At 42.2% G+C, this 12,061-nt stretch overlaps 1 protein-coding gene across 1 annotated transcript in view; it reads left to right on the top strand.

Moving 5' to 3' along the window:
- Positions 1-11,808, top strand: part of LOC134457780 (calsenilin-like) — a 71,092-nt gene extending 59,284 nt beyond the window's left edge. Inside the window, exons 4-10 of the mRNA XM_063209752.1 lie at positions 2,891-3,015; positions 7,430-7,499; positions 7,774-7,844; positions 8,707-8,814; positions 9,886-9,990; positions 10,783-10,845; positions 11,098-11,808. Of these exons, the coding sequence (XP_063065822.1) occupies positions 2,891-3,015; positions 7,430-7,499; positions 7,774-7,844; positions 8,707-8,814; positions 9,886-9,990; positions 10,783-10,845; positions 11,098-11,145 (590 nt within the window). The 3' untranslated portion in view covers positions 11,146-11,808. The remainder of the gene's footprint in view (positions 1-2,890; positions 3,016-7,429; positions 7,500-7,773; positions 7,845-8,706; positions 8,815-9,885; positions 9,991-10,782; positions 10,846-11,097) is intronic.
- The last annotated feature ends 253 nt before the right edge of the window (positions 11,809-12,061 follow it).

Below are 12,061 nucleotides of genomic sequence, written 5' to 3'. Positions count from 1 at the left end.
ATGAAACAAAACATCCCATCCTTCTCTGTCAGTTACTCAAATGGTTTGCCACATTCTGCTGTGAGCCATTTGGATTTCTCCTGCAGTGTGACATCATACAGTAGCTGGAGAGAAAAGGGAGAAGATGAACCTATACAGGACCTTTACTGTGTCAGTCCATTTTTTTCCACATTTGGTGCAAACCACTTCACCTCCGACTGCTTCGTTAGTAGGGGTGGATATTGGCAAAGGGTTCACGATTCAATGTTCATCACAATACACATGCCACAATGCGATTCTAGCTCGATGCATTGCGGCCCATCGCGAAACATTACGATATTTACTTCAGTAAATGTGTAAAAATACAGCTTATGTGTCAGTTGCTGTGTAGCATTTATACTAGCACAGAAATATTATCTATTCTCTACTGAAAAAATGAATTAGTGGCAAATTCAATGTTATTATTATTAAATAATCGATTGTCATGAATCAATGCAGTATATCATGAAAATAAGTATCGCTGTACATTGTCATGAATCGATGCAGTGTATCGTAAAAATAAGTAGCTCGATGCATTGTCATGACGATTTGTTTGCACACCCCTATTCATTAGGGTGGGGAAGAGTGGTCAGCAACATGTTTATTTACATGTAAGGGGGTGAGAGCCTTAAACAGAACACTGAAACAGTGAACGCAGCAAGCAGGAAAAAGACTTACACGCAACTTAGACGTAAAATGTCTTTATTTTTGGATGATTGTGTGCAAATAACCTCCTGAGCATGTTTTGCATTGCCCAGACCAATTCTAACTGGTTTATGAAGAGGTTTAATATGTCTTAATATTACTTAACCCATTGTGTCCTGGAGCGACATATACGCTGCATTCAGGTTCTTGAGATTTGAGCTGTTTTATTACAAATGTGGCTATGGTAGAGCTGAATGAACACATTCTAGTGCAAAATGAAGGTTCTAGCTTTTAAATGCAACTTATTTCATGTTTTTATGTGCTTTGGAGGCCGAGATATTAAGGTTTTAATAGGGAGAGAGCACTTTTTCCCAAAAAGGGCTTAGGGTAAAATGGGTTATGGGCAATGGTGCTGGTGTTTTGGGGGGATTTTCAGCTGAATGCTGAATTATCTGCTGCTTTAATCACTTTTCTGTTGAAGCGATGAATGTGGAACTTTAAAAAAAGCCCTGCAAAAGTGTTTTATTCTTATCCAATGTTTTTCTCCCGCTCTCCCTGTCTGTCTGTTCTCTCTTCTCTGTCTCTCTTTCTGTGTGTTTGTGTGTGTTCATCGTTGTTGTTCTCCATCCATCTTGCATCTTGGTCCTCATCCATATTCTGTCATCCGATTGTCTTCATCCAATAGATGGTGAGTACACACACACACACACACACACACACACACACACACACACACACACACACACACACACTCACACTCACACTCTCACACACACACACACACACACACAAATGCACACACACGCAAATGCACACACATGCACACACACACGCACAAGCACACGCACGCACGCACGCACGCACACACACACACACGCGCGCACGGACGCACGCACACACATTCACACACACACACGCAGACACACACACACACACACACACACACAGTATTGGATCTGGCAGGTATTATAGCTTGTTATTATTCCATGATGGTCATCAACTACTCCATCAGTCTGTGTATCCTCTCTATGTGTGTATATGCACGTGAGTGGTCCTCCTCCATCACTGTTTCCTGTCATCATGACTGGGCCATTTACACACATCATCACCACCCTGTCCTCTTGATATGTCTTTCCTGTATGCTGCATGCATGCCACCTGCACCTCTCTCTCTATACCGCATTCACTCACTCACCCTTGCTTGTCTCTTGCTTGTCTTTCTGTCTCCCCCGTCAACCCATCTCCCAACATACTCTCAAAACACTAAATTGCCCTTCCTTTTAACCCCATGCCATGTCGAAAACGCCATCCCCTATCCCTTAATCAACCTACCGTATTTGTGGTCTGCAACCTCCTCAACTCCTGTTTGAAACCCTGCTCCCACCAACACTGCATAATCAATCCATCACCCATCCTACACCCCCCTCCCCCCCTCATCAACTCCTCACCTCCACCCTTATTTTTGTTGTTGCCCAACTCCACCAAACCCCTACCATTCATATCCCCACCTTTTTCACTCTGGAATTTCACCACCTCCGCCATCCCCTATCCTTAACCCTGGGTTTTCATCAACCCCAAACCCCCCCACCACCACCCTCACCACCAACCTTAATGTACCCCCGGGGTTTTCACCAACCGCAACCACCAACACCACCCCCTACCCAAACCCCTACCCCAACCATACCCCGTTTTTTTTCCAACAACCCCCACCTACTCTACCTCCATCCCACTTACACCCCTACCCAACCTTGCCCCCTGTTTTTCCCCCTCAACAATCCACACTGTCCATCCCAATTGCACCCCTACCCCAACCATACCCCAACCCAACCCCAACCATACCCCAACCCAACCCCCACCATACCCCAACCATACCCCCACCATGCCCCCTTTTTCCCCAACAACCTACACTGTCCCTCCCAATTGCACCCCTACCCCAACCTTGCCCCCTGTTTTTTCCCCAACAACTCCCACCCCCACCCAACTTCCACCACTACTCCAACCCTCTGTTTTCCCCCAACAACCCCCACTGTCCATCCCACCCACACCCAACCTTGCCCCCTGTTTTTTCCCCCAACAACCCCCACTGTCCATGCCAATTGCACCCCTACCCCAACCCTGCCCCAACCATACCCCCACCATACCCCCTTTTTTCCAACAACCCCCACTATTCATCCCCTACCCCAACCCTTTGGTACCCCATACCCCAACCTTGCGGTGCCTGTTTACAGACTGCAGTGAGAGTGACCTGGAGCTGGCCACCGTCAGACACCAGCCGGAGGGACTGGACCAGCTGCAGGCCCAGACCAAGTTCACACGCAAGGAGCTGCAGTCGCTCTACAGAGGATTCAAAAACGTGAGACTGCAGGGCTTGGAACCAAAATGACGGCTACTGTATGTATGCTGCATTAGAGGGCATGTGTAGGGCAGTTGTGGACTAATGGTACTCAAGGGCAGTGGTTTACAAAGTGTGGGGCGGCCCGGGATCCCTGGGGGGCTCCGAGAGGGTACAAAGGGGGTCACGGTAGGTTGGCAGGAAAAGCGTAGCAAAACAAAATAAATACTGCAATAGATACCTAAATAAATAACTAAACTACAACATAGTAAGTACGGTAAGTAAACAAAAACATAAGCTTGACAATATTCCTATTAGTTAAGAACTGCATTATTATAAGCTATTGCATCTCTGACTAGGGCTGCACGATATTAGAAAAATATGCGATACACGATAACATGACTGTATATCGCGATATCGATATTACTCGCGATATTTAATATATACATATATTTTCCCCTCTCTACTTGCCATTCTACACTTTATCATGTATGAAACAACTGAGAACAATGTTTTATTTCCAACATTATTTTTATTCGGAATAATCATGGCTAATATACAGAATCATCTTAAAATGTCAACATTTTTAATACCTTTTCACCAAATTGGCTGTTATTAAAAATTAAAAAGTAGGTATCACGATATAACCAACTTTTGCAATACGTGTATCGCAAGCTGTGATATCGCGATATCGATACATTTTCCATCTATCGTGCAGCCCTATCTCTGACCATTTCTACTGTTATTGTTCAGTTATTATTTTATATATCTCAGTGATGCACTGCCCCACAGACCTAGACTATGGTTGTGAAAGGTGATACACAGAAAAATAGTGTGGCACAACCCATATAAGGGGGCCTCAGATGGAATATGCCGGACTATCAGGGGGCTCGCCATGGTAAAATTTGGGAACTCCTCCTCTAGCTCCTCTAGGGAGTTGATCTTGTGATTGATGAGACACAGCTTTGATGCTTGTATACTGTAGCACAACTTGATATTTATATTTCCCCCCCGCACACCTCAGCTGGCACTACACTATGAAATTGGCATTTGCACACTGACAATTTCGCTTTGACTTTAATCACAATGTTTCAGTCTTGGACCTTCTCATCAGGTGAATGAAGAAAAAACGAAATGGTCAGTGTGCCGGAATTTTATAGTTTGTTATGCTATAGGAGAGAGGGAATGCTCACGAGCCGAACCGGCACTCCTCTGCTGAAATGCTCCAATGCAACCCACCACATTCCATTAAGAAGGCCTTACCTAAATTAATTCACTGTATGGAGTTATTAGTGGAGCAGTTAACTGCCAAAATACCCCAGAATAGTTCACTTTGGTCAAAGAAGGTGGATCTAACAAGAAGAGACACTCAGGTCTTTTATGGGAAACAGTCAATAGAGGGCGTTTTGAGTCAGTTTTGAGTCAAATCCGCCATTCTGGAATGAACAGGTAGTCACGTACGCCACTTTGTTATGACCAGTAGCCATAGCAACGTTCTTTGGCCATAGGAAAGACCGCGGATCTAATGCTAAAGTTAGCACAATATGGCTAGCCAGGCCCGTCTCTAGGTTTGAGAGACAGGGGGTGCTTCTCCCCAGAGGAGGAAAATGCGCCAAAAAAAATTCAGCTCACCTGCTAAGGTTTTGTCTATGAATTTATTATTTTAAGAGCAAAGAAATCCTGCACACTGTCCATTCCACCAACAAACTTTAATACATTGTTTCGGTCATCCAACCTTCTTCATGTTGTATTAAAGTTTGTTGGTGGAATGGACAGTGTGCAGGATTTCTTTACACTTGAATGACAACCCCAGTGGGATAATATCATAGAGGTAGAAAATAACACTAGAGAGGACACAGCAATTTGCGACAGCACTGGGAAATGGCAGCTGGAGCTTCCCAACTTCCGTAGGTAGTGTAGGTACTTTCAGGCAATGCAAGTCAATGGAGAACACGCCCACCCCTGTCAATAAATGAACTAAAACTGTGTAAATATAAAGTAACACTTTAATCAAAGACCAGATTTGAAATGTCAGGCTACATATCTACTGAAATCATATGAGTCGATAAAATGCATTTAAAAATCAAATAATATATTTTATGAACATAGTTAGCAACACACTTCAACTATTGTCCTTGTATAGTGTGTTGATGGACATTTTCACATGATTAAGCCATTTTCGGCAGAGGTGAGCCTCGTTCTCCGTTAATTTCCATTTCTCTGATCTACCTCCAGATAATGGCCGCTACAGATTGCCGTAAAAGGGGGGTGGGGTCCTCTCTAGTGTTATTTTCTACCTCTATGGATAATATCCTATGCACCTGCCCACCAACAGAGGTGTGCAAAAGCGTCTTCTTGAACAATTATTTTAAGAGCACCATACCGATTTTTAAACACTAGTTACAGTGTTTTTTTTATTCACATTTTAATGAACATTCCTTATATGTAAGCTAAACAAAACATTTCAAAATGTTTCAACTGATGAATATTATGTACGGAAGTTAAAATGATTAGATAAAAATGCAGAGAGCATAATTTACACAAGGACTAGGAACTTTAAGGAGTTACTAACTGCGCGTCTCCAGGAGAAGCAGTGGTCAGGAAGTGATTCATTCAAACAGGTTCCTTACTTGGAAAACTATGCATCCCCGGCAGATATTAGGTCATTTTTACTCCATTAGTAGCTATTTTAATCAGTTCATGTGTGTTTTCAAACTATAATATTTTTCAAAATATTAAAGCTCAACTATAATTTCAAGACAATGTCAAATGGATTTATTACACGGGTATTGTGAGTGAAAATTGGTAATTACACTTTCCTCGAGGTGTTAAGGGCGGGTTATGCTTCCTACTTGTGCCACAGAGTGAGCTTGTCGCAGCCATGATGCAGTTAATTTTGGTTTATGCCCTGTTTTGAAGCACGGTCTGCGCGATGTCATTCCACGCTGAAACTGCCTTCAATACAAAGAGTAAACTAGACGTGTCGGTTGTTTTTTAGCATCACAGACTCGACGACAATGAAAATGAAACATTAAATTTTTATATCACGTGCATGTTTGATCGCACTGGCAGCCACAGTGGTAGTTTGGAACAAAGAAGTGGCTCATTTGTCGAGGACGAAGCGGAATGTTTCCTCGACCTCGGAACCACTGTTCAACTGTCCAAATAACTTCAGCGTCGTAACTTGCAAGCGCATGTGTTGTCTTTGGTTCGTGTAAATAAATTAAACAACAAAGCACGGGCAACTTATTTAATGAAGAGCTCACAGTCCGTAGACCGACGAAGGTTAGAACAAGGAAGTAGCGCTTGTTCTCGACTCGAGGACAGAGCAGGCTGGTCGAGAGGACCAATCAGAGACCTATTTTCGCCCTTTCACGCCGTCGCTCCCTGTGTCGAGACACAATTTTGGGGAGGTGCCCCAGAGTACCTGCGTGATGGGGAGGGCTTCACTACGTTAACTGCGCGGCTCACTGCATTACGATGCAGGGACGCTGGACTGGAGGCATAAACCACCCTTAAGTCACAAAGCACAATCCTCTACCTGTACCCCCCCCCCCCCCCCCCATAACATATTGCTGTGCACCCTGCTTTTATTGCTGTGCAGTAGGATATAAGTGGCATTAAACAATAAATAAGCAAACAGGAACTTGTATTCAGATTAACTTGCCTTCTTGGTGGTTCGTATTCAGTGCTTTACTGCATTTCGTTGAAGGGGGGGCTAATACTAATGTAGGGGGGGCTAAAGTCCCCCTAAAATAGGGCTAACGACGGTCCTGTGGCTAGCTACTTTGGCAACTTTAGCCTTATAGATAATTAAGTCCGGCACTGATTGAGCTGAAAAAACACATGAGATGGTATAAACATTAATAACTGAAGAATTTCCAATAGTTATATCGATGTAGTTTTACCGTATTATGTAGAAATCCTGTACACATTCCCAATGCATTCCAATGTAATTTGTCCGATATTCATTCCAGAATAGCGGCCGAAAATCATGGGGCGTTGCAATGAGTGTTGCAATGGGGCGTTGTATTGAGTGTCGCTCTTGTTAGATCCACCTTCTTCGCTTTGGTATGCAAGCATGAAAATTGGCACACATGTTAATTAGGATACACTCTTTCAGCACAGAAATCCAAGATGGCCGTCATTTTTTCAAGATGGCCACCCTCTCTACTTGTAAATAAGGCTAAGAATAGTTCATTTAATGATGTAAGCATGCAATAAGTGTGCCGATTTTCATTCTTGCACACCAAAGTGAACTATTTTTGGCCATATCTTCGCTGCTATATGGTCACAAGCATCAGTGAACAAGGGAACTACTACAGGCTGTGTTAGCATACTTTAACTATTACAGTTTTTGTTTGTTTAACTTGTGTAATACACACAGCTTAATCGTATCCCTGTCAATTCCATGTTATTTTTCATTTACCTGTAGGAATGCCCAAGTGGTCTAGTAGACGAAGAAACCTTCAAGATGATATACTCTCAGTTCTTTCCTCAAGGAGGTAAAGTGGTGTCAAAGATTTGTGAATGAGATAAGGCACTATTGATAAAATGAACATTCCATAATGATACATAACATAAACAAAGCATGAAACATATTGAATTTGAAATATTTACTGCTGCATTGTTGGTGGTGAAAGTTCCCTTAACTGAATGTGTAGATTACATTTGGGGAGCCTAAAGGATGCAAATGTCAAGATTGTAAAATGCACTAAACTATTTCTGGATAAAGCCTTCATTACTATAACTTGTTTCACCTCTTGGACATGTCAACAGATGCCACCACATATGCCCACTTTCTCTTCAATGCTTTTGACAATGACCGAAGTGGCTCCATTCGCTTTGAGGTAATAATAATATAATACTAAACTGTATAGCACTATATCATACAAGGCATGCAACTCAAAATGCTTAATTAACAAATGGATAAACAACAATGTTAAAAATAAGAAATAATGGAGGGAGGTAGAAAAAATAGACAGAAACATTAAAGGACACTGTGCAGGAAATGGTCAAAAAAGGTACTGCAACTATGCTGCTCATTGAAACTGGGCTGCCTATTGCCACATTTGATATTTACATTAAATTTTACTATGTATTAAACAAATATTTTCTAGTATGGTCCAAGTACAGTCATTTTTGCAGCTAAAAATGGCTATTTTGGCAAATTCAAAATGGCCGACCATTGAGAAGATCCCCCTTTTCATCTATGAAAAGGGCCATTTTTCCAGTCATAATGAATACTCAATGAGTATTCATGAAAAAGGTAACATTAGTGAATGGGCAGCATGAATTCTGGAAATAAACAATTAAAATTTTCACACAGTGTCCCTTTAAAGAATAGCAAAAAGACAAGAGAGGAAACTAGACAGAATAGAAAAAATAAGTAGATAAGTACAAAAGTAAATGTAAAGAAAATGAACTAAGGAGTTGAAAGAAAGAGGTAACACTTGGCATATGGATATGTTTGAAGTGTGGGGCTTTGGACCTGACAAATTATTTGACAGTATTGGAAATGTTTAATTTGTATCTTTCTGTCTGCATACTGTATTTAGTGTATATGGCTCTATGTGTGCATGTTTGTCTTTGTGGTATCCATGTGTGTGTGTGTGTGTGTGTGTGTGTGTGTGTGTGTGTGTGTGTGTGTGTGTGTGTGTGTGTGTGTGTGTGTGTGTGTGTGTGTGTGTGTGTGTGTGTGTGTGTGTGTAGGACTTTGTAATAGGTCTGTCGGTGCTACTGAGGGGCTCGGTGAATGAGAAGTTGAGGTGGGCCTTCAACCTCTATGACATCAACAAAGATGGCTACATCACCAAAGAGGTACAGTACAATACAGTACACTGCCCTACAATATCAGAACGCAGTATCTTGAAAATGGTCGAAAATGGGTTTAGACCGGAAATTGGCTTTAAAATACCTTCTTCTTCTTGTGTTAAAAATTTTCGGCCCAACTTGGTCCCGTTTCGGAAAAAAACGCAAAAAACTGATTATACTGCGCTTTGTGGTCTTAGTGGGTTACGTGGTAGGCTACTAGCCAAGAACGCAGTATAATGCGATACTGCACTTTTATACTGCACTTCTCCATTGACACCGTGGTTTTGGTGTAGACAGTAATACCACAACAGAGCGCAGTATAATGATTTTTCAGCTAAAAAGTAATGAGAATGTTGTTTTTTTTGCTTTTTTCTTGTGTGCATAAATTTTCACCCTAAAAAAGTATTATATGGAAGTGTCATCACCACTTTACCTCCAACACAGTCGCGTGGACAGAAAGGAAACTTTAAAGCCTTTTTTCTCAGTTTGGCATTTTGAATTATACTGCGTTCTGAAATTGTAGGGCAGTACAGCACAGTACAGTGAGGACACCAGTCACCTACTCTGTTGTTATTCATATGATACGAAGCCTACTGTATACATGCAGGCCTAATAGATTTATGTATTGTATGTAATGTCAGACTCATTTCCATCATGCATATCTAAAATTCATATATGGCGTTCCATCCCGTTTACACTGCACATTTTTTTTTTTTTATCAGAGACAGTGAAAAGGCACAGCCACTATTGTCCTGTTTCATAGTGTACTACTTCTTTGTGTGCTACTGTACGTACAGTAAGGGGGCTGGCATGGGATATGCTGGTTTCCCCAGCATTTGTGCATGCGCAATGTGTGTCTGTGTGCACAAACGTGCGTGTGTGTGTGTGTGTGTGTGTGTGTGTGTGTGTGTGTGTGTGTGTGTGTGTGTGTGTGTGTGTGTGTGTGTGTGTTCGTGTGTGTGTGTGTGTGTGTGTGTGTGTGTGTGTGTGTGTGTGTGTGTGTGTGTGTGTGTGTGTGTGTGTGTGTGTGTGTGTGTGTGTGTGTGTGTGTACTCATGTGTGTGTGTGTGTCTGCAGGAGATGTTGGCCATCATGAAGTCCATTTATGACATGATGGGCAGATACACGAGTCCGAGTGTGAAGGAGGACGACCCGTTTGAGCACGTTGAGAAGTTCTTCCAGGTGTGTGAAAACTGAAAATAAATGTATTAAATGTACAGGTGAAAACTATTATAACAATCTTGGAATGGTGATGTCATACGAAAGCATATGCAAGATAAAAAAAAATAATAATGCAAACAGTCCCCCTTCTCTCTACACAGTACACAGTACACCAATTGACCCGTTTAGAGGTGATGTCGTCATTGATTGCGCGCGCATTGTTGGCTCAAACACACACACACACACAAACAGACAGTGCAGACAGACATTTTGTTTTTAAATAGAATTGCCATGTTAAATTAAAGGCCTTTTTATATTTTTCTCAAATCTCAGAGTGCCTCTGCTTTTTCCTTTTTTTGGACTCACACGTCACCCGGTACAGATGAGCATCTGAGTAACATTGTTTGCACCAGTGGTTCTCAAACTTTTTTCCATCATTCCCCCCTTCGGAGGGTCTGGATGCTTCCAAGCCCCCCCACCCTCTCAAAGGAAAGGTGCGATAAAACAAAGAGTTACTGCAGTCAAATACAGATGTGTGTTCATTTCCTATACTATTGAAATTCATGACAATTAATAATATAATGTTGGTAAGGGCTTAAAACGTATTGGCTTATTGGCGAGACAGGAAATCATTTCCTTGGGGGGAAAAAACCCGAAATCAGATGCCTCCGCGCCCCCCCAGGGGGTCTTGCGCCCCACTTTGAGAAACGCTGGTTTGTCTCCTGAGCGCTTCAAGCCCTTAAGTGTCAATACATGCCATTATTTAGGTCTAATCTAATGCTGTTTATTTTTCATGTTTGACCTTTACCCCAGAAAATGGACAGGAATCGAGATGGTGTGGTCACCTTCGATGAGTTCATTGAAACGTGCCAGAGGGTATGATACACAGCTACACCACTCTATGTTTTCTTCTTATTCTCTCTAGGCTACCTCTTCCCCTCATTTCCTTTTCATGTCTGTCCATTTTTTTCCCTCATTTTTTCTTCCCATCTTTCGCTCTCGCTCTCTCTCTCACACACACAAATACACACATACATACACGAATATTCATTATTTCTTTCATACACAAAATCACACACCTAGTATATGTGCCACATTTAACTCCTCCTGTTGGTTTTGTCCCCCTAGGATGACAACATCATGAGTTCTATGCAACTTTTTGAGAATGTGATCTGAAGTGAAGGCACGGTCGGTCGGTCACGCGGTCCCTCCCTGCCACAGCTGTGGTTGCTGAACCCCTGCCACCACCACCACCACCACGTCCCCTTCCACCACTCTCCTGCACTCCTCTCTCCTCTCTGCCTCCTCTGGAGCCACGCGCCGCCATGTCTATTTCTAGCCACTAGGTGGGGCCATCTTCCACCACTAGGAGAGATATTGGACTTGATTGGGGACCGTACTTTGAACTTTTAAAGGAAGACAAAACAAACAAACAAACAACAACAACAAAAACTGGGGGTGTTGCTTAGGTGACATCACCCCTACTGTGAACTATGGACAAGCAGATTTATAGTGGGGGAAAACTATGGATACTGATGTCTTATATCTGAAATGTTTTGCATGCTTTGCCTGAAATTTTGACAGGGAGTTTTATGAGGAAGTGTAACGTCCTGACTTATGCACTATTTTATCTTTGAAACACTATGCTGTTTATGGCGACTGCATTGCTGCATTTGGTGTTTTGGGGTTCGCCGAGCTTGATTGATTTCTGTTGCATGATACTGTGTCAAAGGTGATCAATTACAGTATAGCACTTAGCCTACCATGTTGAGGTACCCACAAAGAAGTTGTTTTTTGCCATGTTCCTGATTTCAATGTAATATTTTTGGAGTATGTGCATTTCCATGCATGGTTTAAACTTTGAGACTATTCCGAGGAGATGTGTTCCGAACAAACAGTGATGGCTTAAACCATGCACTTCTGTTGAAGTTCTGAGGAATAGCCTACTATCCACTGTCCTTAAATAGTTATTTTAAGGTGCTGTTTCCACGTAGCAGGATATTTTTTCAGCAGGGTATTTTTTTCTGCTGCTAAGTGGAAATGCAACGTGTGGATAAAAAAATCCTCCATTGTAACAAATGCGTTTCAGACC

The sequence above is a fragment of the Engraulis encrasicolus genome, chromosome 11 (assembly GCF_034702125.1).
Source record: "Engraulis encrasicolus isolate BLACKSEA-1 chromosome 11, IST_EnEncr_1.0, whole genome shotgun sequence".
Taxonomy (NCBI): domain Eukaryota; kingdom Metazoa; phylum Chordata; class Actinopteri; order Clupeiformes; family Engraulidae; genus Engraulis; species Engraulis encrasicolus.
Note: the sequence above shows the minus strand (reverse complement) of the source record. Positions and strands in the feature narration are given on the sequence as shown.